Source organism: Malaclemys terrapin, chromosome 14, assembly GCF_027887155.1.
Source record: "Malaclemys terrapin pileata isolate rMalTer1 chromosome 14, rMalTer1.hap1, whole genome shotgun sequence".
NCBI lineage: Eukaryota > Metazoa > Chordata > Testudines > Emydidae > Malaclemys > Malaclemys terrapin.
Window position 1 is genome coordinate 40,030,493 of NC_071518.1, and position 25,566 is coordinate 40,056,058.

Consider the following 25,566-nt stretch of genomic DNA (forward strand, 5'->3'; position numbering starts at 1 on the left):
GCGGCACCGTAGGAGAAGCATAGGCTGGTGACCAACTGCCTGAACCTGCAGCCCTGTGGATGCAAGTGGCCCCTGTTGCCAGCTATATCAGGGCCAAAGGAGAAGCAGGGAGGGTGGCTGGCTTTCAAGTGTTGGGGAGGTGGATCTAGGACATGCCGCATTCCCCATGTTCAATGACCCTGTCCCCCCCGGCTGGGAGACACTGTTTGGGAGTAAAGACCAGAGGTGGTCAGCACTCAAATCAATTTAAAAACCAGGTTTTTATTCTTTCTGTGCTGCTCCCAATCACAGCTCAGAGACAGGGCACCGCTCGTGCAAAAGCTGTTACAAAACAAATATAGCCCCAGCTCAACCTCTGCCCACGCCCCACCAGAGTCAACATTGTACAAAACTATATTTACAGGGAAACCAGTTAAAAACGAAGAGTGCAGGAATCCAGGCTGGCCCCAGCCTTTCCAGTGGGGGTTCAGGCCATGTCCCCTTTGCAGAGCTTCATGTGCTGGGACTTCCACACACTGGCCATGGGGCTCCTGGAACCCCAATCCCTAGCACGGGGTGTGTGTATGTGGGGGCAGGGCTATTTCAATTAGCATCTCAGAGTCACAGCCCAGCAAAGGGCTGGGCAGCTCCAGACCCCCATCTGAGCGCTCCTGACCCAGCTGCCATCAGTGGGGAGAGGGCTCTGCCAAGCACGGCCTTGCCCAGCTCGCTTCATGAGGCCATTCGGGGTCTAGCCCCAACGGGCCTCAGAAAATGGGTCTGGGCTCTGGTCTTAGACAAAGAGAGGGGCAGCAAGGCAGGGACAACTGACAGCCATGTGCCCCTGCCCCCAGGGATGGAGGGCAGGCCTGGAGAGCTTCCCTGCTCTTCTCGCAGGCAGTTACGATCACTAGATGGGTTTAACAGGGTGTCCAGGCCTCCAGCAGCACCTTGCCATGTTGGAAAGCCCAACTGCTGGTACCGAGTTTATGGGAAATGCTCGTGACTTTGGATTTTAAGTTTACAAACCCAGCCCCAGGGGGCAGAGCAAGACGAGCAAACTGAAGTAAAAAAGGGGGAAAAAAAAAAGCACACATTCTTCCTTCCAACCCAGCTGGGAGCAGCGTCCTTGGCATGTCCCAGGCGGGGCTCTGCTGCTCAGAAGGCGTAGCGTGTGCGGATATCCTCCAGCTTCTTGGACACCTCGGGGGGGGTCCTGTCCAGCTCTTCCGAGACATTCTTCTGTTTGTTGGGTTCCATGGAGTTGAACTGTTCACAAAGGTCCCCGTCAATCACGTTCTAGTGAGAGAACACGGGAACACGTTAGAATCTGGGCATCAAACGGGCTCGAACAGACGAAAAGGACAAAAGGGCAGCACGGCAAATAGCTCTTTGCCAGGAGTTTCTTAATCCCGCTTTGGAAACAGGCCCACGCTCAGTAACCTCATCTGCTGGAGAACAGCAGCTGGAGTCAAAGTAATTAACAACAAGCAAACCCAGACCACGTGAGGGAAGGACAAGGCTGATCTCACTTCAGCCGACAAGTTCTGGCTGGCACGGGGTCTCTAGATGGTATGTGCTGGAGGGGGTTGAAGGAGAAGATTCTGAGTGAGGAATTGGAGAAGGGGAAAGTCTCCAGTCAGGTTTCAAAGGTCTCTGAGGTCTTGGGACTCAGCCCCAAGCCATCAATAATAGGTCTGACTTATCTCTGGGCAATTCCTCAGTACCTGGAACATGTATCTGCTTATATGCCCTCTTAACAGCTCCAGGGACACTACAAGAGCTGCAATGATAAACATCCTGCCAGCTGTAAAAATGCTTTGTGGAAGACCTGGGTATGTGGCACAGCGACTGCTCACAGCTAACATGACGGCCAGAACAGCAAGACAAAGCCATGCAGGCGCCCAAGGGTGGTGGACAAAGCAGGACCGGGGGAGGGTGCAACAGGCAGGCGCCTGTGCAGGGTATAGATCCAACACTCTGCGCCACGGCCTAGTTTTAGATCTTCCTGATTGTTAATATGGGGCTCTGGGGAGACAGCAGTGTCGCCTAGTGGAGAGAGCACTGGGCTGGAACTCAGGAGACCTGGGTTCTGTTCCCGACTCCACCACTGGCCTGCTGGGTGACCTTGGGCAAATCACTGCACCACTCTGTGCCTCAGCTTCCCCAGCTGTAATGATACTGATCTCCTCTGCAAAGTGGAGGATGAAAAGTACTAGACAGAAGCCAGGTATTACAGGACAGTCCCATTTATCTGAAACCCTGTTATCCAAACCTCCGCATTATGGTCTGAGTTAAACAGGATGAAGTTTAACAAAGACAAATGCAAAGTGCTCCACTTAGGAAGGAAAAATCAATTTCACACATACAGAATGGGAAAAGACTGTCTAGGAAGGAGTACGGCAGAAAGGGATCTAGGGGTTATAGTGGACCACAAGCTAAATATGAGTCAACAGTGTGATGCTGTTGCAAAAAAAGCAAACATGATTCTGGGATGCATTAACAGGTGTGTTGTGAGCAAGACACGAGAAGTCATTCTTCCGCTCTATTCTGCTCTGGTTAGGCCACAGCTGGAGTATTGTGTCCAGTTCTGGGCGCCGCATTTTGAAAAAGATGTGGAGAAATTGGAAAGGGTCCAGAGAAGAGCAACAAGAATGATTAAAGGTCTTGAGAACATGACCTATGAAGGAAGGCTGAAAGAATTGGGTTTGTTTAGTTTGGAAAAGAGAAGACTGAGAGGGGACATGATAGCAGTTTTCAGGTATATAAAAGGGTGTCATAAGGAGGAGGGAGAGAACTTGTTCACCTTAGCCTCTAAGGATAGAACCAGAAACAATGGGTTTAAACTGCAGCAAGGGAGGTCTAGGTTGGACATTAGGAAAAAGTTCCTAACTGTCAGGGTGGTTAAACACTGGAACAAATTGCCTAGCGAGGTTGTGGAATCTCCGTCTCTGGAGATATTTAAGAGTAGGTTAGATAAATGTCTATTAGGGATGGTCTAGGCAGTATTTGGTCCTGCCATGCGGGCAGGGGACTGGACTCGATGACCTCTCGAGGTCCCTTCCAGTCCTATAATCTATGAATCTATAAATGAATCCAAATCCCTTCTTTGTCCCACAGCAGGAGATACATGGCTCATGCTGGGGGACCAGGGTTTGGTTCAGCTAACAGAGCACAGACTCACGAGAAGGACGAGCCCCTGGCTATGGGGGATGCCCCGCTGCTGCTGAATGGCTCCTGCGGCCGCGCAGGGAGCCCTTTGCAGCCCCGCTGTCATGGGAGTGAGTGAGCGGGGCCATGACAGCAGGCTCGCTGTGCTGCTGCAGGGCTGGGGACACGTGATCCCTGCAGGCACAAGGTGCAGGGAAGGCTGCAGTCCTGGCTGGGGAGGGTGTATGGGGGGTGTCTCTGCTCTGCCAGGACCGCAGCCTCCCTGTCCATACCTTGAGCCTGCAGGGATGGGGTGTCCCCGGCTCTGTGCCAGTGCAGGGAATCCTCTGCAGCCCCGCAGTCTTGGGAGGGAATGAATGAGGTGAAGCGAGACCCCGGGACCGGACTATGAGGAGCCCCCAGCCACGGGGAGGCCACCCCACTGGTGAATGCTGCCTGCCCTATTGATTATCTGAAAAAAACAGTTACTCACCTTTGTAACTGTTGTTCTTCGAGATGTATTGCTCATATCCATTCCAATTAGGTGTGCGCGCGCCGTGTGCACGATCGTTGGAGAATTTTCTACCCTAGCAACACCCGGTGGGTCGGCTGTGGAGCCCCCTGGAGTGGCGCCTTCACGGCGCTGGATATATACCCCAGCCGACCCAGCGCCCCCTCAGTTCCTTCTTGCCGGCTACTCCGACAGTGGGGAAGGGGGGGCGGGTTTGGAATGGATATGAGCACCACATCTCGAAGAACAACAGTTACAAAGGTGAGTAACCGTTTTTTCTTCTTTGAGTGCTTGCTCATATCGATTCCAATTAGGTGACTACCAAGCCTTACCTAGACAGTGGGGTTGGAGTGAGACATCGCTGAGTGCAAAACCGCTGATCCGAATGCAGCATCATCTCTGGACTGCTGTACAAGCGCATAGTGAGTGGCGAAGGTGTGGATTGATGACCAAACTGCCGCTCTACAAATGTCCTGGATCGGGACGTGAGCCAGGAAGGCAGTTGAGGAGGCTTGGGCCCTCGTGGAGTGGGTGGTGAGGCGTGGCGTCGGGGCACCGGCCAGGTCGTAGCAAGCACAAATGCAGGACGTGATCCAAGAGGAGAGACGTTGCGAGGAGACTGGTAAACTTTTTATCCGGTCGGCCACTGCAACGAAGAGTTGCGTCGTCTTCCTAAACGGTTTCGTACTCTCAATATAGAAAGCAAGGGCCCTGCGTACGTCCAAGGAGTGCATACGCTGGTCTTGACGGGTGGCGTGCGGCTTAGGATGGAAGACCGGGAGAAATATATCTTGGTTCACATGAAAAGCTGATACCACCTTGGGAAGAAAGGCAGGGTGGGGGCGAAGCTGCACCTTGTCTTTATGGAAGACTGTGTATGGAGGCTCAGACGTGAGCGCCCTGATTTCAGAAACACGCCTTGCTGAAGTGATGGCTACAAGGAAGGTTGTCTTCCAAGATAAGTAAAGGAGTGAGCAGGTAGCCAATGGCTCGAACGGGGGCCCTGTGAGCTTGGAGAGAACCAGGTTAAGATCCCACGCTGGAACGGGTTGACATTGCTGTGGGTATAGCCGGTGTAAGCCCCAGGGGAATCTGACAACCATCGGGTTAAAGAAGACCGAGGAAGCGTGTTCTCCCGGGTGGAACGCCGATATAGCGGCCAGGTGAACCCTGACCGAAGATATCGCCAAGCCCTGCTGTTTTAGGGATAGGAGATATTCAAGTGTAAGTGGAATAGACGCCTGCAAGGGGGGCGTGGCCCGCTGCTCGCACCAACAGGAGAAATGTTTCCACTTGGCTAAGTAAGTGGTCCGTGTAGAGGGCTTTCTACTTCCCAGTAGAATCTGTTGCACGGGATGTGAGCATCGTAGCTCTGTCCGATTCAGCCATGGAGCATCCACGCTGTAAGGTGGAGCGATTGCAGGTCGGGGTAACAGAGTTGGCCGTGGTCCTGAGAGATCAAGTCTGGGCACAAGGGAAGCGTGATCGGAGTTTGTACCGATAGCTCCAGAAGTGTGGTGTACCAGTGCTGTCTTGGCCAAGCTGGAGCGACTAGAATCACACGTGCCTTGTCTCTGCGTAGCTTGAGCAGTACCCCGTGGACCAGTGGAAATGGAGGGAAAGCGTAAAACAGCTGGTCTCTCCATGATAGGAGGAAAGCGTCCGACAGGGAACCCGGAAAATGCCCTTGGAGGGAGTAGAACACGTGGCACTTCCTGTTGGCTCATGAGGCGAACAGGTCGACCTGGGGAAATCCCCACCTCTGGAAGATGGGCGAATCGACCACTCGTGCGTCTGGAAGGATCTGCTGAGACGGTCCGCTAGAGTGTTCTGGACTCCAGGGAGGAACGATGCCATGAGATGTATCGAGTGGGCAATGCAGAACTCCCACAGGCGAATGGCCTCTTGGCATAGGAGAGACGACCAGGCTCTTCCTTGCTTGTTGATGTAGAACATGTCCGTGGTGTTGTCTGTGAGGACTGACACGCAACGGCCATGTAGGAGACCGAGAAATGCTAGGCGCACGGCCATCAGCTCTCGAACATTGATGTGCAGAGCTAGTTGGGATGCGGTCCACAGGCCCTGGGTGTGGTGCTCCCTGAGGTGAGCGCCCCAACCTAGAGATGAAGCGTCCGTGACCAGGTGCAGGGAGGGTTGTGGGGCGTGAAACGGCACTCCTGCACAAACCGCCTTGTGATCCAGCCACCAGGTGAGAGACGTCAAGACCGAGTTCGGAACCGTGACCACCATATTCAGGTTGTCCCGATAAGGACGGTACACTGATGATACCCAGGTCTGAAGTGGGCGAAGCCGAAGTCTGGCATGCCTGGTTACGTAAGTGCAAGAGGCCATGTGTCCCAACAGGCCGAGGCACGTCCTTATTGTGGTGATCGGGAAGACCTGGAGTCCGTGGATAATGTTTGTGATGGTGTGAAACCGAGTCTCTGGCAGAAGAGCTCGGGCGAGTCTGGAGTCTAACACTGCCCCGATAACTCTATTCTCTGGGTTGGCTCCAGAGTGGACTTTTCTTTGTTGAGTAAAATGCCTAACTCATGGAATGTTTGTAGTATTATCTGGACGTGAGCTTGAACTTGCTCCCTGGTGCGGCCGCGCACCAGCCAGTCGCCTAGATATGGGAACACCTGTATCCTTTGTCGACGAAGGTATGCTGCCACGACAGCCATACATTTGGTGAACACTCTCGGAGCCACGGACAAGCTGAAGGGAAGGACGGCAAATTGGTAGTGCACGTTGTCTACTACAAATCAAAGGAAGCGCCTGTGTGGGGGGTAGTTTGCTATATGAAAATATGCGTCCTTCATGTCGAGGGTGGCGTACCAGTCTCTAGGATCCAGGGAAGGGATGATGGTCCCAAGGAGACCAGGTGGAACTTCAACTTTACTATGAATTTGTTGAGTCCGCGTAAATCTAAAATGGGTCGCAGACCCCCTTTTGCTTTGCGGATCAGGAAGTAGCGGGAGTAAAACCCCCTGCCCCTTAACTCTGACGGAACCTCCTCTATGGCCCCCATAGAGAGAAACCCAAAAACCTCCTGTACAAGAAGATGCTTGTGAGAAGGGTCCCTGAAGAGGGACGGGGAGGGGTGGTGGGAGAGGGGAACGAAGAAAACTGGAGAGTGTATCCCCTCTCCACTGTGCGAAGGACCCAACGGTCCGAGGTTATAAGGGACTAAGCACGGTGGAAACGGGAGAGGCGCTCCCGAAAGAAAGGGACTGGATCCTGGGTAGTGGCTGGCACGCCGTCCTCGAGCGCACCTTCAAAAATTTTGCCTAGATCCTGAAGGTGGTCTAGGAGGGCCTTGGTTCTGACCGGGTTGGGGTCCGGTCGACCTCCGTCTACCACCTCGCCCCCGCCTTCTGGGGAAGTCCTGTCTTGGACGAGGTGGGGGAGGGTAGAACCTTTGTGGCTGGGGCCTAAAGGGCCTGTGCTGGGGTCCTGGGACATGCATCCCCAGGGAGCGCATGATGGTTCTGGAGTCCTTGAGGCTCTGCAACCGAGAGTCCGTCTTGTCCGAGAACAACCCCTGGCCCTCGAGCGGCAGATCCTGCAGGGTCTGCTGCAGTTCTGGCAGTAACCCGATACCTGGAGCCAGGAGACGCGTCCAGGTGCTATCCCAGCTATCCCAGCACGCGTCCAGGTGCTATCCCAGCTATCCCAGTGTCCTGGCAGCAGAGTCCGCTATGTCCAGGGAGGCCTGCAAGGAGGTCCTAGCCACCTTTTTACCTTCCTCCACTAGGGCCCCGAACTCTTCTCTTGAGTTCTGGGGGACCAACTCTTTAAATTTACCCATGGAATTCCATGAGTTGTAATCGTACCGACTCAAGAGCGCCTGTTGGTTTGCGGCTCTGAGCTGCAGACCCCCCGCTGAGTACACCTTACGCCCAAACAAATCCAAGTGTTTGGTGTCCTTCGATTTGGGCGCTGCCGCCTGCTGGCCATGACGCTCTCTTGCGTTCACTGAGGAGACTACTAGTGAACACGGCGGAGGGTGTGTATAGAGGTACTCATGGTCTTTAGAGGGGACAAAGTACTTCCTCTCTACACCTCTGGCAGTGGGAGGGATGGAGGCCGGGGTTTGTCATATGGCATTAGCGTTAGCCTGGATCGTACAAATAATGGGCAACGCCACCCGGGATGGGGCATCAGCTGAGAGGATGCTCACCACCGGGTCCTCCACCTCCACTATCTCCTCAGCCTGTAGGTCCATGTTCCATGTCACCCTACGCAACAAGTCTTGGTGGGCATGGAGATCTATTGGAGGTGGGCCTGAGGCTGTTGTACCCGCCACCGCCTCATCTGGGGAGGATGAGGAGGATGCCTCAGGGGGTAAAGGATCCAGATGAGGGTCCGGCTCCAAGGGTCCCTGATGTGCAGGATCCCCAGCACCGGGGTCTGGGGCCTGCGTGGGTGTCGGCACTGGAGCCTCCATGCCCCCTGGGGGAGGACGGGAGATGGTGGCCTCAGGAACCCTGGGCTCAGAGTGTGCCGAGCGAGAGGCCGCTGGTGGAGCCCCTTGAGCTTGGTGATATGCCCATGGGGTCCAGAAAGACCAATGTGCAGGGTCCTGTCTAGGGTCCTCTGCCCCCTCCTGCCAATGACCCAAGTCATCTGCAGCTGACCCTGAGCAGGGTATGCTGATCGGGAAGCCCCTTCCAATGAGCGAGACGCCGATCTTGAGGGCCAGGGCAGTGCCGAGCGTGATTGCAGGGGCTCGTCCTGGTACGGTGCCGAGCGGCGCCGGTCCACAGGCGAGCGGTCTCTGTGCGGTGCCGGTGAGCAGTACCGGGATCGAGAATGGTGCCGATGACCATGCCGGTGCCGGGATCCAGATCCAGATCGCAAAGATGAAGACCATCTGCAGACTCGGTGCCGGGAGCGGCCTCGCAAACGGGAGCGGCGCTCATACTGGTGCCGGGAACTGCGTCTGGACTCCGACTGGTACCGATGCTCAGGTCGATGGCGAGAAGTAGACCGGTGCCGGGAGGAAGATCTGGGCCGCGACTACGACTAGTGCCGAGATGAAGATCGGTGCCGGGACTGCAAGTGGCATTGGGACTTGCTCCGAGACCGGGAGCAGTGCCGCAAGTCCACGCTCGGAGATGGAGAGCATATCAGGGCAGGCTTGCCCCTGGATTGCACTGTGCGAAGGGGATGCGGTGCCGCGGGCTGAGACGGCGCCGGCTCCGTGAGGACGATAAGGTCTTTCGCCGTTGCAAAAGTCTCTGGCGTAGAAGGGAAACAGGGCTCAACCACAGGACGAGGCGGTGAGCCAGTCCACATCGGACTCAAGGGCCCTACATCCGGTGCCGGAGTCAACGGTGTTGACGATGCCTGCACCCTCTGGCGCTCCGAAGCCGGACACGGCTCTACCACCGGTGCGGGGGGAGCCGGTGCCTGTTGGACGGCAATGTCCTGGGTCTTGCGGGGTCTTTTATGTCCTGGAGACAGGGAACGGCGCCGAGGGGCTTGAGGCGGACGCGGTGCCGTACCGGAGGGTACCGCTGGGGCGCTGCGCACCGAGGCGCTTGGTGCCGGAACTTGGCGTGCCGAAGGGAGATCTGGGCTAAGTGCTGCCTCCATAAGGAGCTGCTTAAGTCTAAAGTCCCGCTCCTTTTTGGTCCTGGGCCTGAAAGCCTTGCAGATCTTACACTTGCCCGTCTGGTAAGACTCTCCTAATCACTTCAGACAAGAGTCGTGAGGGTCTCCCGTTGGCATAGGCTTAGCACAGGTCCCGCACAGCTTAAAGCCAGGAGCCTTGGGCATGAGCCCGGCTGCGCGCCGGGGGGCGAAAGGGGGGATAATAGCCCCCTTAGCCCCCGCTAACTATTTATAACTACTCTACAAAACTATTAACAACAAACTACTAATCTAAAAGTATATAACCAACAACTATCTACAAGAATGAACAAGTAAAGCTAGGGAGAGTGGAGAACAGCTATGCCGCGCTCCACAGTTCCAACGACCATCACGGGCGGTAAGAAGGAACTGAGGGGGCGCTGGGTCGGCTGGGGTATATATCCAGCGCCATGACGGCGCCACTCCAGGGGGCTCCACAGCCGACCCAGCGGGTGTTGCTAGGGTAGAAAATTCTCCGATGATCGTGCACGCAGCACGTGCACACCTAATTGGAATCGATATGAGCAAGCACTCGAAGAAGAACTCTCCATTAGTTGAATAAAATCCATGTCCCCCCACTACTCGTATAACTGGGAGTATTCTGTATTATGCCATTCAATAGTGGCTCTGTGACATCAGCTTCACACTCTCGTAGTTTATGCTGTCACAAGCTCCCTGGAGGGAGTTGTGGGCCTGTTATTCCATGACACGCTCACATGATATATTGGAACAGTTAACGTGTCCGGTGTCAGACCTGCCAACCTTGGCTACCGCTAGACTCCTGACGTACCTTAACCGGGAAGTAGTAGGAGCGGAAGCTCAAGTGGTCCCGTCCACAGAGAGGGGGATGCTCCGACCTCAGATGCATCTCCACGTGCTGGAAGAAGTCATGATCCTGAAGGGACAGAAGTAGTTGAGAGGTAGAACAATTTGCTCCTCCCACCCACGTGACGCTGGAGTAACATCAGGACATGGTCACACTCCATTAGCAGCCTGTGCCCTGCACAGCGCAGTTAATTCCTGGCCACAAAGGCCCCCCCACCACTTCCAGACACTGATTTTCTTTTTCACTGGGACGGGAGCATCCAAAACCAGCCTACCCAGGGCCATGCTGCCAGCCTGCCACAAACACAACGGGCTCCCCAAACTTGCGTAAATCCAAACAAGTGGCAGCTGCTCTCACGTGTAGGATGGAAGTGTGGCCAAAGTAGTACAGCTCCCAGCATGCAATGCTCCAGCAGCCTCTACTTGAATCAAGATGGAGCATCAAGCACTGGAGCTAGCTGCTACAAGCTGCACGTTCCTATTACCATATAGGGCTTCAGGTTGTCCCAAGCCATATAACTCAGTGGGCCACACTTTAGCTAACCCTTTAACATGTGCACCACTATTTAAATCCATCCCAGACAGCAAAGCACCTGTGATTCATTCCTAAGGAAGCAGTCACAGGGAAGACCAGTTAGTGGGCTCTGTCTCTTCCCACCCTCCTTCCATATGCCCTGATCTCACCAGCTCCCTTTCGCAGGAGCTTTGTTGCACACTTGACTTTTACAAACTGCAGTCACCTATAGTCTACGACCAACACACACAAGCCAAGAGGAGGCTGACACAGGAGCTGGGTGTGGCTGGGTAGTCATGCAGTGCTTCTGCAGCAGGATGGCTCTTACCTCGTGGGACGTGAAGGGGACCAGGATACCAATGCCCCCTGACAAGGTGGTGTACACGAGAGACTCAGACCCTCCAGGAATCAGCGTGGTCTTCTGTAACGACAGCACCGTCTCTCCCACGTGGTAATTCATAATCACTTCAGCCTGCAAACAAGTCACGGGTCAGTATTTTCCTCTGGAATTCATCCACAACAGACGGACTCACAAAAGGGGCTGGCAGGTAGTGCCCTGCGTGAATATACAAATGTGTATCCGCATCTGAGCCACAAACCCCGCGGATCTGCAGGGCTCTACACCAGGGGTTGGACTGAGACTCCGAGACGGCACCCCCGTCCCCACTCTGGAGCCTGGTCGGGGAGAGACGTGCTGGCAGCTGTGGGGAGCCGCGGCAGATCTTCCACCTGCCCTGGGTGGGGGGCCCGAGCAGCCCCTCTCCCAGTGTCCCAGCCCCACACCCAGGGCAGCTGGAGGGACCCAGGCTCCCCACTGCTGCCAGCACGGCTCTCCCCGACCCAGCTCTGGCTGGGGAGGGGGGCAGCTCAGAGCCGCAGCCTGGCCACAGTAAGAGCTGGGCGGGCAGCTGTGTGGAGCAGTGGCAGACCCTCCACCTGCCCTGGGCATGGGGCCCGAGCAGCCCCCGGCCCCTGTCCCTACCCCCAGGCTCTCTGCCTAGGGCAGGTGGAGGATCCGCGCCGCAGTTCCTCACAGCTGCCTGCCCGCTCTTACCGGCAGAGCTCTATGCAGATCCAAAATTTGTATCCGCGTCAATGGTCCACACATATCAAGCAGATACCGGCGGATTTGCATGGCTCTACTGGCAGGAGCAGGAGTGGGGAATGGAACAAGCTCTTCCACCGGAGAGCATGCGGCAAAATCCAGCCCTTTACCCAGTGGCTTAGAGCTCTTCACACACATGGATGTGGCTGATAAGAGGGCAGGGGAGTGAAGGAGAAATGTAACCTGGGGGCCCCTGCCCCATTCCCAGAGACTCACTTCTCTGTAGGTGTTCGCCAGCGCTCTCAGAACTGGATGGTGCTTGGCTGTGGCCATTCTGGTTACAGACCCTTACCCGGCAGGATTCATCTCCCCCCAGGATGGATCCCCAAAGATACACTCGCATTCACTCTGCACAGCTCCACAGAGGAGCTGATTGCCTCCCCCCACCCCAAGGTTACCTTCTGCGACGCTCCATTGAGAAGCCCTCTGTCCCACAAAGCCTTGTTGCCTGTCGGATCCTCGTCTACCTCATCGTTTGTGTTGGGAGGCAGCCTCACCTGTATTGACAAAGCAGGACACAGTCAGCGTGCTGGTCTGTTGCCAGCACCGTACGGAGAAGAGAAGGACACTGCCAGCACTGGGGCATTGAGTTTGCATTACATCACGTGCTCTGGTCTGGTGGGAATGCAACACAGACCCTCGCTGGCATGCGTGTGGGGCACTAGGAAGGCTGGATGCGTGAGTGTTTGGGGAAACCCTTAGGCCCCTGGAATGACCCATCTCTTGTCACTCACAGCAGCGGGTCTGGCTACACCAGAAACGCTGCTGCAGCTGTGGCCCTGTAGCATGGGCACTTATTACAGCGACAGATGAGGGTTTTCCACCACTGCAGTGAATCCACCTCTCTGAGGCAGTAGCCAGGGTGAGGGACCTGGCGGTGTCGACACTGGGGTTTAGGTTGGCTTTGTTACGTCACACAGGGCAAGACATTTTTCACAGCCCTGAGTGACGTAGTTAAGCCAGCCCAACTTCCTAGAGTAGAGCAGTGTTAATGGGCTGTACAGGAACAGGAAGATAGAAAGGGGACTAATAATGCAGCTCCTTCACCAAAGAGGCCAGCCTGGAGGTTTATCCTCACCCGAAACTAAATGCATCTCTTGGCACCAGTGTAATTAAAAACAGCGTGCACCATTTTATACTATCAAGTCCAGACAGTGGCCAGTGTCAGGATATAAAGGGAAGAATGTACGCATCAGGGCAGAGAGTAAGAACACAGGATACAGCACCCACAACATACGAACGGCCGTACCGGGTCAGACCAAAGGTCCATCTAGCCCAGTGTCCTGTCTACCGACAGTGGCCAATGCCAGGCGCCCCAGAGGGAGTGAACCTGACAGGTAACGATCAAGTGATCTCTCTCCTGCCATCCATCTCCACCCTCTGACAAACAGAGGCTAGGGACACCATTCCTTACCCAGCCTGGCTAATAGCCATTAATGGACTGAACGTCCATGAATTTAGCTAGTTGTCTTTTAAACCCTGTTATAGACCTAGCCTTCACAACTTCCTCAGGCAAGGAGTTCCACAAGTTGACTGTGCGCATTAATTTCATTTTGTGGCCCCTAGTTCTTGTATTATGGGAATAAGTAAATAACTTTTCCTTATTTACTTTCTCCACATCACTCATGATTTTATATACCTCTATCATATCCCCCTTAGTCTCCTCTTTTCCAAGCTGAAAAGTCCTAGCCTCTAATCTCTCCTCATATGGGACCCGTTCCAAACCCCTAATCATTTTAGTTGCCCTTCTCTGAACCTTTCCTCTGAACATACGGGGAAATAAGATAAAACTCATGATAATTAAGAGCTAAGTCACCAGGGCGGAACTGGTCACATGGCACAGGTCTCTGGCTGCCTTAGCACCGGCATTCACAGAGTGCGTTCACAGAGGTGAAGCTAAGTTGTGCCAGACCAGCCTGACAGAGGCTGGGGCGTAATGACAGACAAGGATGGGCTTGTGCCTCAGCCAAATACTAGCTGAGTAACATTAGACACGTCTAGAACTCAGGCTTCGAAACCCGCACCGTGTGCACTTTAGAAACTGATCAGACTACCACCAGGAGACACGGTCCATGTGCCACTGAAATTCAGCCCCCAGTGGGGGGAAGAACAGGTCAGGAAGCAGCATGGAATTCTGTAACCAACCCAAACTGCGCAGGGAATTTCTGGAGGCAGAGCTAAACACCAGAGCTGGGATTTGGCCAATACAAAGGGTAAATACCCTTGCTCTTGACAAAAGCATCAGGGAATGCTCAGTGGCTACCAAAGGTCAAGAGCACATCTGCCCTGAAAGTTTTTATTTTTAAGTAAGTTCAGTGAACTTTTGAGTATGGTGGTTTCTGATGCCAATGCTTTAACTTGTTTGCTTTGAATAATATGCTGTGAAACTACAACAGCCAGCCATCTCACTGACGAATAACTATCCCACGGGGCACTTGTAACAAGTGAACGCTAGCAATAGGGCGTTGGCTCTAACTAACATACATTTTCTCATTTCTGTAGACACACGTGGCTGTTCCCAGTGAGTACTTGCGGTCTCTGGGGTGTCCTGACGGTTCAGACACACGTACTCACCACACAGATGTTGCCAAACTTGTCTGCTCCGGCCACAGTGTCATAGTCAAGGAGGGTGGCGGTGGTGACCCACCGGGGGTAGGTGTCATCGGCAAAGATGATCAGCTGGTTCTCATTCCTCTTGTAGCGCACCCAAATGAAGCTCTCCTGGACATCTGACACAATCACTCTGTGCCCGATGGTTTGGATGCCGGAGATGTAGTTGGCAATGTGCTTTTAGAAAGGGAATTACAACAGTAAGTTGCCCTGATAAAGAACTCAAATGGGCTTCATTCCAACTCAGAAAATCCACCCGACTCAATTAATTTTAAATGCCTTTTCTTCCTTGCTCCATCGACTAGTCCCCAATTTTACACCCTGGCTCCGACACCACAGCTGCAGTTCTGACCCACCATGGCTCCAGAACATGGACAGTGGCAGTGGTGTTAGTGCATACCTGAACTACAGTGGCCGCTGTGCACAGTTCTTGACCCCATAAATAACCCTGTCTGGAGCAGAAGTAGCCTGACCAGGGTGTGTGTAGGAGCACAGATGCCAGGTCTACATCTACAGATGTGTTGACTATGCCCCCTGACCTCCAGGCCAGGCAATGCCCCTTCACAGCTCCGGTCACAAAGCATCCGAGAAGAAAATTTTGCAAGTTGTGATGGGAGCCAAAACCTAGGCAAAATCTGTCCTCTCCATGTTCCCTTTTTACCCTGTGGATTTCTGGTGTGTCTATGTGCAGTGGACAACCAGAGGTTGGCCTAAGACCTGCAGTTTGCAGGGGAAGGAAATGGGAAGAGAAGCAGCCAGCTAAAGCACTAGAAAAAGTGCTTTGCAGTTTCTTTAACTGCTTTCGTGCTGTATAACGTATCAGCCATGCAGAGCAAAACACCCCCCACCATATGCCTAGAGCTTAAAGGAATGCAGTTTCCTTGGCAGTCCTAATGGAACCTAATGAGCCTCTCTAGGTATGTGTACACTGCACACTAAGGCTGGGCTCTGACTCAGGTCTGAGCCCAACTCTTTCTAATGTCCACACACAAGTCAGTCTGACTCGGGTCAGCAAGCACTCAGGACCCAGGTCCTAGGACACTAATACGACGGTGGCTCAGAGCCCAAGTCCCACTGAGACTTGGGTCCAAGGCCTCTCATTTTGCAGTGTGGATGCAGCTCAAGCCGCAGGCCTGAGTCAGAAGATCTGCGTAGTGCAGTACGGACCTATCAGCATGGCTGAGACACCCAGGCCCAGCAACTGTAAACCCAGGTTTACAATGCAGTGTGGCTGCTCAAGCGCAGATTTGGAAACACCGAGTCCACAAGCCCAGGTGCCACAGACCCGGGCTTAGTGTGCAGTGTAGACACAGCCTTTGACTTCTGTCCTGGCACACAGCACCTTCTGTGGCCGTAAAGGAGTGACGAGTTTAACAGCTGCCCACTTTAGCTCTCCAGTGTGTCCAGATCAAATGGCACTCCAGAGCCTCATCACTCCGTAGTTTCTGCCTATGCTCTGCTGGGCTGTTGGAAGAATCGACTGTCCTCTAGTGTAAGGGGTGAAAGTGTCTCCCATATAGTCAAATGGGAAATGTTACCAGACCCTCAATTTGTATTTAGAGGAGAGGTGACCCACATATCATACAGCAGTACTGGAGGGACTGTGCATTTCATTAGAACAAGTGTGTGAAAAACCCACTGACATTTCTGTCTAGAAGCGAAGCGTGGCAGAGTTTTAAAGTGTATTGCTCACATGACTGGTGATCAAATGATAGACGTGGCATAGGAGAGAAGCAGTTGCTGCTGTGGTTGATTTTTACTTGGTATTTCTTATGTTATTCTGTTTTGGGGTGTATGTACAGGGCACCCAGAACTTTGGATGGGGCCCTCTGGTGTGGAGTTTATATAGGACAAACACACTCACACCGAACGTACCACACCTAAAACCCTGCTTTGAAAACGTATCCCCAAGCGTTACTCTTTACTCGTACCCCTCACCCCAAGAAATGGCACCCATCAAGAACCAAAGCCAATACCTTGTTCTCACACTTCCGAAGCAGCTTCTTCTTGCCCAGGTCGTATACACGTAAAAGTTTTCCAACTCCAATTAAGACTCGGCCTTGGAATGGGGCAATGGCTGCAGGTACCTCCTCCACAGGGGTCTACGCAGGGAGGTGAAAGGAACGCACATTAGAAAGTCCAGTGAGACAAACAAACCCCCCCCCCGAAGACAACTGACTGTACTTGCACCTTTACTGAAAAATAAAGCAGAGCTGGAGAATGGACTTTATCCAGTGGTTCTGTTGAAGCTTTAAAGCCTTGATACTGGCAATGGAGTTCTCAATGCCAAGGTTAATCAGAGTCCTTGATGTGTCCTGCAGAATTCCTAACCCCCATGCCAGCAGTACACTATATGCTGGAACACCATGTTTTATTGGTGCTATTGCACTCCTGGATAGGATTGTCCCACGCCACTGAATATCAGACATAGCACTTAAATGAGAGTTGGAGTTGAGTGTGGAGATCATTCTACGAGCAATTGAGCAGAATATGCAGCAAGGCAGAAAAGGCACTGTCACCCCAATCAGGGGCTTTACTGTTTCCCCGGCATGAACAAGATTTTACTTTTTGCTAAATCCAGTTCAGATTACAATCAGCAATCCTTCAGTCTCAGAAATTTCGATCCGATTCAGTGCTTGCAGTAAGAGTTCTGGATCAGCCAGTGGAGAAGACGTTAAATCTGAAAGAGCTCAAGATGTCCTTGGCAGCTCTAATGCAGGCAAATTTTCCTAAGGATAATGCCATGTTCTTGTTAATCCAAAAGGACCAGTCAGCCATCACAATGGAAAAAATTAATTCCACTGGCGTTTTTGGTGCTGACAGTCATCAGCACATTTTTCCAGGTTTGGTCACACTGGCTAACAAGAGCCAGTCCACCCAGCTAGCTCTGTGAGCTACACGGGGGGCGTTAAAACGCATCATAGCGGCCCTCGCCCAGGACAGAACCCTCTTGATGAACTTGGAAATGTGGGAAGAAAGAAGAAAGCCACTACGTTCTTTAGCACATCCCCATTTCTCAACTATACTTGGTGCTGCTGAAACCCTGGAGGTCCATCAAGTGATCTATGCTACTATGAGCAATCAAATCACTTATGCATGTAACCAAAGGAAGGTGCACAGGGCCATGCTACTAAACCTGGGTATCAGGGAACCTTCATCATCAAGACAAGTGACCTGAGTGCAGGTCAGCTTTGTAAAGAAATAGCCACCATGAAAGCTCAAGCGTGGAAATACTGCATTTTAAAATGGCAGCATTTCCCCCTTCTAACCTCACTAACTGTTCTCTGGGAGTGGGAATAGAGTCCTTACCTGTCAATCCGGCGCATGGCAATGCAGACATGGCACTGGCCAGGCCTCAGGAGACCCAGGGTCAATCTCCAGCTCTATCACTGACTTCCCAGGTGACCTTGGGCAGGTCAATTTCTCTGGGTCTCAGCTCCCCACCGGTAATGGGGGATAATCCTTCCCTATCGCCTACGGGGGTTGCGAGAATAAACATGCTGATACTTGTGAGGGGCTGATACTATGGGGTTGGGGCCAAACAAGCAGCTAGATAGACAATAACTCTGGATGCAGAATTTTCCTGCCAGTTCCTCCTGGAAAGCAGCCAGACTTCTCCCTCCTTCAAAGTTTCCAGAGCAGGAGAAAAAGGATGGTTAGTCTACAGTCTCCCCAGATATCTAGTCACTTTGCCAGAGCCCAACCAGTGCCAGTGAGGTGCCCTGGAAAATCAGTCGTGAGATTTGGAGCTACTGCCAGTTGTGCAAAGTTCCTGCATCTGCACTGACTATCACCTGCCTGGGACAGCTCAGGGCTTGCCCATTTACCTACACTGGCAGTAGCCACACAAAGGAATGTGGGGCTGGCAGCTGACACAGTCTATCTGGGATATGCTTTGGAACAAGATTATCTCAAGCGGACTCAAAGTGTAGTTTAGTGTGGTCAGTTTTCCAAACCCATCTGAAGATTGTCTGGGCCTCTCATGCACTCAGTGAGCTTCAATGTGGATTTGCCTGGCTCCCTTCCTCCTCTCTTGGTCTGTACCTCCCCCAACGTTAGCACAAGAGAGGTCAGCCCACTCCACGCAGGGCACGCTCACCTTGTGTAGGAACTCCAGCTTCTCGCCATTATTCACCAGCTTGTATGTGTAGATAAACCCACCAGCCACCGACCGGGGGTTCAGAATCAGGTCCTTGGCCACTCCCACCAGCACATGCCAGTCGTCACTGGCGTTGGCGAATCGGCACACTGCCACACTGGGGACAACACAGACAGGTGCCCAGAGGCTAGTGTGAGCAAAGGACAGAAACCAAAGCCAGAGCTGCCTCGGGATAGGCTCTGCATGTCATACACGGATGGTAAAGCTGGGTGACAGCTTTGGAAGCCTGACTTCACAATGCTGATTTCATTCATCTATCCCCTCCACTCAGCTCCCCCCAAACACACCCCGAGTAGTCCTTTTTAGACAGCAATATAGGCAGGGAATAGTCACTGTGCCCAGGCAGGAAGTGAGAATCTGGGCTGCTGCTTTTTCTTTTGAGAGGGAATTTACGTTTTGGACATTTATAAGCAACGGCTTCTCCCTCCTTTCATCTTTCTCCTCCCCCGAGTGATGCTCAGCCCATCAGCACAAGGGTCAGGCGGCTCGAGGACTGATTACACAAAGCAAAATGGACAGTCTGCGGGTCAGTCGGCTGGACTCATCTTCCTTGCTGTGATTTCTCTCTTATACACAGTAACTGCCCTTTTAAATGCACCCACAACACTGCTTGGCAGTTTAATCTATGCAGAGAGGATGCTAAGGAAGGGAGGGGGAAAGAAGGGAGGGGAACACAAGGACAACTGCTCCTATCATCTGCACCCCATAAGGCCTTTTTAGAATACTGTCCTTCAACTGCTTGTTTAAAGGTCCAGTGAACATGTTGGCATTAAGAGCTAGTGCCTATGCCCACCTTGCATGACTGGGCTGGGCGATGGGAAGATAAGAGCTTCGGCGTGCAGGGAGGCGTCTACTGGGGTTTAGTACCCAGCCTCCCAACAATGTGGCCTTTCAACTCAATCAACGTCTGGGCAAAATATGCAGCAATGTATTAAGCACAAGACAGCCAGAAACTGTGTCTGGCACTATTCCTTACCTGAAGGCAGCTTCGTTCTGCTCTAGTTGGACCAGATCTAAAGTATTGCCCTGGATGGGGTTCATCACTCGGACAACAGAGGCCCACTGGCCATTGCCTGCCTTGGGAGCACCGAAGATGGACTCGGGAAGGTTCTCATTCAGAAAGGCGGCTGCCATCTCTGCGGCCAGTTCCCTCTCGTCCTCACCTGCAGCCTCCACCATTTCCTGCAGCACACATTACAGCAGGAAGAGAAAGAACTCAGCACAAGAGGGGTTCGTTTCGAGACAGACTGATACCCAAGCTGCTTGGCGTGGTGGTGATTTAGAAGATGAGCTTCAATGGAGAGAGATCCCCAAGGCAAAGTGCTACTAATATGAAAGCCAAGTGAATGTTAAAGCCTCTGTTTTACAAAGTCAGAGAGCCAAGAGCTCAACACCTACAAGAAACCTACAAGGCCATGATGCCGCTCGCCTTGCTACAATACAGCCTGTTGCTATGGAGCTCAAAAGCATGGCACCGTTGATTCCTCACTGCCCATGGGGCCATTGCTTTGGGGAGACATCCTCCAAAACACCAGCTGATGCCACAGAGAAATCTTTGAGGAAAACAATCTATTCAACTCCAAGTAACCTCAGCAATAACAACAACAAATTCTAGAGAATGTGTGATACACAAGCAGGATCATTGCTCAGCGGAAAGGTCTGCTATGTCTGTCAAGGCACCAGGGTAGTGCATGCTGTGAACGGCAGCACTTGGACTGCGATTTATCTGCTGAAATTATGATTATGTGGAAGCGCCTCAACTGAACTAGAAAACCAACCACTAGTCATTTGGCAATGTGGAGTCTGAGGCCGCTATTAAGAAAACAACAGCAGCAAACCGTAAAGAACAATTTGTCCTTATACAGGCTCCTTCAGAGGAGCTCAAGTGGATTTTCAAACATTCAGTGTCACAGGGTCACCTGCTGAGCATTAAGTTTTACACGTGGAGACTGAGGAAGAGGTGAAGTGACTAGCCCAAGCCCAAACTGTAAGTGGAATGCAGTTCTCAATGCAGGACTCTGAGCAACCTCTCCTGCCATCCCCACAGGCCTGCACTGCACTCCATCCATCCCGCCCTTCGTGCTCAGGACACATGTGCATGTATGAGCTATCCTGATTACCTCAGCCATCTGCTGCTTCCTCTGGGCCTTTGTGGCCTCGGTGTAAGCATTGTGGTCTGTCTCGATGATGATCAGGTTGCTGCTCTCAGGGTGAATGACGAACCTCCTGGGGGTATACTGCAGCGGGAAGGCAACCTGGTTGAAGACTGCCCCCAGCTTTTCCAACGCCAAAATCCTACATGGACAGAGAAAGGCCACATTTAGCAACTCCCAACACAAGCCACTCCCCAGAGACAGCGAGGATAGAGCTCAGTCTTCAGCTATCATCTCATGAATCAATGTTCTCTCAGCAGCCCAGGCCAGATGCGAGAGCGCTAATCGCTCTTTCCCAACCCTCAGAGCAATGTCCTTTCTTCAGAGCACAAACCCAAGGAGTTCTCAATACTACTGTAGCTTTTTGGAGTGGATGCTGTATCGGAGCTACGTGAGAGATCAGCAATGGACTGGGTAATAGTTTCCTGGCAGAGGCCAATATCTGATGCCTCAGAGGAAAGTGAATGTTCCTGCCTCCAAGACACCCGGCCAACTGTGCAGTGTTGTGTGCGAGGGGGAAGAAGGGAACTTTCTTTGTAATCCCTTACAGGTGATCATACTAATCTCATGCATTTGGTTTGATGACCCCACTCTGCAGGCTGGAAACTGAACTACAGGGAAGGGATGAGACTGGCTCAATCAGTGGGTGAACTGAGCATGGAATTCAAGTCTCCGATGACTCCCACTTCCGTGTTTTATATATGAGACCATGCTATATCTATGCCAGAGATGACCGAATGAGTGGTGGGTGATCAACAGCCTTTTGCAAATGGTGCAGTTATGCAAAAGAAATCATATTTCATGAGGGGGAAAAAGGTTAACAAATGGAATTGGGGAATCTTGTGAATACGGCATCTGAGTCCAAATGTGGTTTAGAGGCTACAGCTGGCCCCAAAAGTTTCTCCGATGAAAATCAGGCCAGTCACAAGACAAGAAAAATATCAGTGTCTGAATGACTGGTCTTTCTGTAGCTCGCCTCCTCAAATGCCAGTTCATCTGGAGCCAGAATAACCATGAGTCCCTTCAGAAAGATTCCTTTAAAAAACCGTTGAATGCTTTAATATGCCAAAAAGGACAGACAAGAAGAAAGTGCCTGTTTGTAGTCACATAAAGCAGGGCTCCTGAATTTAAGCTTCCCCTTCATTTTCACTTATCTTCCTAATTATCCCCCCACTGCCCCGGGCTGAGAGATGAACAGGCAACACAAAAAACATGGTCATTCCTCTGATTTTCAAGCCAAAAACTTACTCCATTTCCTACAGAGCAGCCTTTTCAGTTCATGAAGCACTTTCCCTTTTCTGTATTTTTACAGCATACAGCCAAATTACAGTAGGCCAGCCACAGAACTCCCCATACAGAGAAAAACTTAATTCCTTCTCTCTCCTGGTAAGAGCCAGAGTCATTTTAAAATCTGTTTGTAGTTGAATTACTTTTCTTTTGTTAGAAAATACATCCAACTGTACAGCAATTCATGGACCACTAATGGACCTTTCTGGTGGCCTACAGAATGAGGTATTTTGGGAACCAAGCAATGGGGGACTAAGGAAAGACATTCCATGAGAAAACGTTTGGCATTGGCCAGGGCAAACAATGGCTCAGAACAAAATCACAGTGGTGAGCTAGAAGTGGAGTTGCATTTTCTAAACAGAGGCCTATAAAATAGCTTTGCACTATCGTTGTGGATCAGTAGTTGTGTTTTCGACCACTTGGTTGGACTTTTTTTTGGGCACATATTAGAAGTGTCATCTCCTAGCTATAAGGGGATTGTATATGATACTCCTACAGTGCCTGATCCCAGACCTGAAATACTCCAAATGCTGAAACCACCATAGATGTACTCATTTCCCCAGGGCCCCATTGCTGGGGCCAGCCTACCTGAGCTAGTTTGAATCCAGGTAACAATAGCAATGAAGACAGCACAGCATGGGCTTCAAAGCAGACAGTACAAAGCTAGCACAGAGCCTGAATACACAGTCAGCTCGTGAGTCTGCTGCAAAGCCCATGCTGCCTTCACTGCTATTGTTACCCAGCTAGCTGGATTTAAGCTAGGTCAGGGAGGCCAGCCCGTGCAGAGCTCTTGCTGGGTAGACCAGCCTTCACATGTAGTTGTTCATTGCCTTTTCGTAATACACAAATGAGCCACACCATGAGCAAAACCCAAACCAACCATTAAAGCCGTCCTACCTAGTGCTCTGAAAGCTGCTAAACAAACTCTGGGAGCCCTGCTAAAAAGGGCAGCATGGCTGTTCCACAGAATGGGGAGCTGTCCCCATTGTGGCCCTTTTCACAATGTCGCTATCCCACGCTGCACTTTCCAGTGATGAAATCCAAGAGAGCTACTCGACATGCCCTTCAGTCACTTCTCCTGCAGCTTGGCCAGATGCATTTAAATTCCCCTATTTCCAGTTTATTGTGTATTTTCCCACTCAACGACTGTGTATCCTATTTCTCAGTGGTGTTTCAGAGTAGCAGCCGTGTTAGTCTGTATCCTCAAAAAGAACAGGAGTACTTGTGGCACCTTAGAGACTAACAAATTTGTTAGTCTCTAAGGTGCCACAAGTACTCCTGTTCTTTTTCAGCGGTGTTGTAATCTCCTCTCATTTAGAGGCATGAGAATCAGAACCATTGCAAATAATGCCTCTCAACTGCAACTTGCTGAAATACAAGCACAGTATGCAGGGACAAGTTCCTGTAATAAAAATTTCCGCTGTGCATTCTTGTGCATTTCCAAATAAACCAACTGCTCAGTCTGTCTGTGTTCCTATTGGTCTAACACAGCTACCGACCTTGAGAACCGTATACAATTCTAAAATCTTGAGGTGACCAAGCTGGACGCTAAGAACAAATGTTTTGAAACATGCACAAGAACTCAGCCTTGCTAGAAAAGTACTGCTCTGTAAATAAAACTGATCTGTGATTATAATTGCCCAAATATGGTTATCTTCCACCTCACCTTAATATAGTGCCACTAAAAGCATACAAGGTGCTTTCAGGCTTAAGTATTCTTATGTCCTGCCCTGATGAGCTTACAATCTAATCAGAACAGAGAAACCGTAACAATACGGTAGGTATGGAGAAAGGAACAGGATTATAGACAATGTTACTTGGTAGCTCTACTTGATTCTTCTAGAACAAAAGGAAGCTGTTATCTCCTTTTTCTATTCCTCCACACTCCTGCCCCCAAAACTTCTCCATTGGGAGTGTGGCTCTAGCTTAAATAAGATCAGACTGTTACTGAACAAAATACACCTAAAACGACACCCATTTTATTCAATGACCTAAAAACTCAAGGTCAGAAGCACCAATCACCATAAAAAATGTTCCTTTTACAAATTAACTACAAGTTGCATTTTATGAGCCTAGTGCTGGAGTCTGCATCTTGCTATCAGCTGATAGACACTGTTGCAATGGATTTTAAAATATATTAATAAGAATATGAATTGGTAAACCAGTTCCAAAGTTGAAAACTATCCCAATTATTACAAACATGGAGCAACCCTGCCCCACGGGAACGCCCTGGATTACTAATCTTGGTAGGAGAAGAATTAACAACATTTGGACAATTTAATAAAACAGAATATCTGGAGCAAAACTGGCTTCTAGTCATGGCTTGAAACCCTAAATGGGGCTGCTGAGTATATTGCAGAATGCCCTTTGTAGGCCGAGCGGCAGATCCACTGGTAGAAACAGATTCAAAATGATGAGGTGGTGAAATATTTGAACCAACTGTGCATCCAACTGGCTTGTGCTCAAAGGTGCCTGACCATCTCCCAGTGGGGGACAAAGCTCAAAGATCTTTTGATCCCAATGAGGTGGGATTTTTACTGCAAATTCTCCCAAACACTATAAATTAGCTTGGTGCAAAACTGCCAGATGTTGAATATGAACAAATGTGTCTGCAGTGAAAGAGTGCTTTTAGGGAGAGGCAGGTGATGTTAAAAACTTTCTTTATCCAGGCATCATACCAGGAGATCCCAACAAACTGAAACACCTCTACAGCCCTCTCCTCCCTCCTGAGAGCTACCAGCGCCTCTGGTTCAGAAGCATGAGAGTTTCATCAACCTTACCTCAATGTGTTTGTGGAAATAGCAACAATGCCCTCAGGACACTGCTCAGAAGCGAAGCCGGATGCAAACTCTAGAGTCTCATAGGACAGGGGGGTTAGATGAAAGCGGGACTGATAAGAATAACTCAGCCATGAGCGACTGGACATGGCCAGCACCTGGGGAAGGAAGAGAGACAGCAATTTCACCAATCTGGACATGAGGGGCAAGTTAATTCTCTGCAGCATTAAACAAGAGTGTGCACATTCCAGCAATTACACTCTTAGTCACTGGAAAATCCAATCAATCACTGTGGGCATAATTTCACTCTGCCCAGAGACTGACTTCAAAACCACGCCCCCTCTAAGGAGCAACTTCCAAGGGAGCAACCTCCCGGTTCAGACATCACTGATTACAAGAACGGCGTCATGGCAACCTGGTCCCAAACGGAGTTTTGGAAAATCCAATTTTCTCTACAAAAGCCAATATCAACAGAAATGCTTACATGGCTTTTCTTTTTAAACAACTTTGTTTTTCAAAGGAAGTAGGTTTCTTTAAACAAACATTCCCTGTCATGTTGGAAGCGGAATATTGCAGTATTGTGCTAGTGCATGAAAAGTGACACTGATTAGAAACATAAATGGAGCTAACTAGTGTATTTGCAGTCAACCTAAGAGGAGTGCAGAAAGCAAACAAATGGCATAAACAGTGCAAAGTAAAAAGAACAGGAGTACTTGTGGCACCTTAGAGACTAACACATTTATTAGAGCATAAAAATTAGACTTAAAACTCCTTCAACTTTAACCTAAAGGATTATTTATATCTCAATTATTAGTTAAAATGATTTGGAGATGATCATGTTCTTGGCTGGGCAGCCAGC

At 51.1% G+C, this 25,566-nt stretch overlaps 1 protein-coding gene across 2 annotated transcripts in view; it reads right to left on the reverse strand.

Annotated features, from left to right (window-relative positions):
- Window positions 1–241: 241 nt before the first annotated feature.
- Window positions 242–25,566, reverse strand: part of SF3B3 (splicing factor 3b subunit 3) — a 56,089-nt gene continuing 30,764 nt past the window's right edge. For both annotated transcript variants that reach the window (XM_054048810.1, XM_054048809.1), the window contains exons 17-26: window positions 24,711–24,865; window positions 20,611–20,785; window positions 19,467–19,672; window positions 18,431–18,587; window positions 16,308–16,433; window positions 14,296–14,508; window positions 12,120–12,218; window positions 10,945–11,088; window positions 10,068–10,172; window positions 242–1,278 (exon numbers count right to left, since the gene is read on the reverse strand). In XM_054048810.1, the coding sequence (XP_053904785.1) occupies window positions 1,138–1,278; window positions 10,068–10,172; window positions 10,945–11,088; window positions 12,120–12,218; window positions 14,296–14,508; window positions 16,308–16,433; window positions 18,431–18,587; window positions 19,467–19,672; window positions 20,611–20,785; window positions 24,711–24,865 (1,521 nt within the window). In that variant the 3' untranslated portion in view covers window positions 242–1,137. The remainder of the gene's footprint in view (window positions 1,279–10,067; window positions 10,173–10,944; window positions 11,089–12,119; window positions 12,219–14,295; window positions 14,509–16,307; window positions 16,434–18,430; window positions 18,588–19,466; window positions 19,673–20,610; window positions 20,786–24,710; window positions 24,866–25,566) is intronic.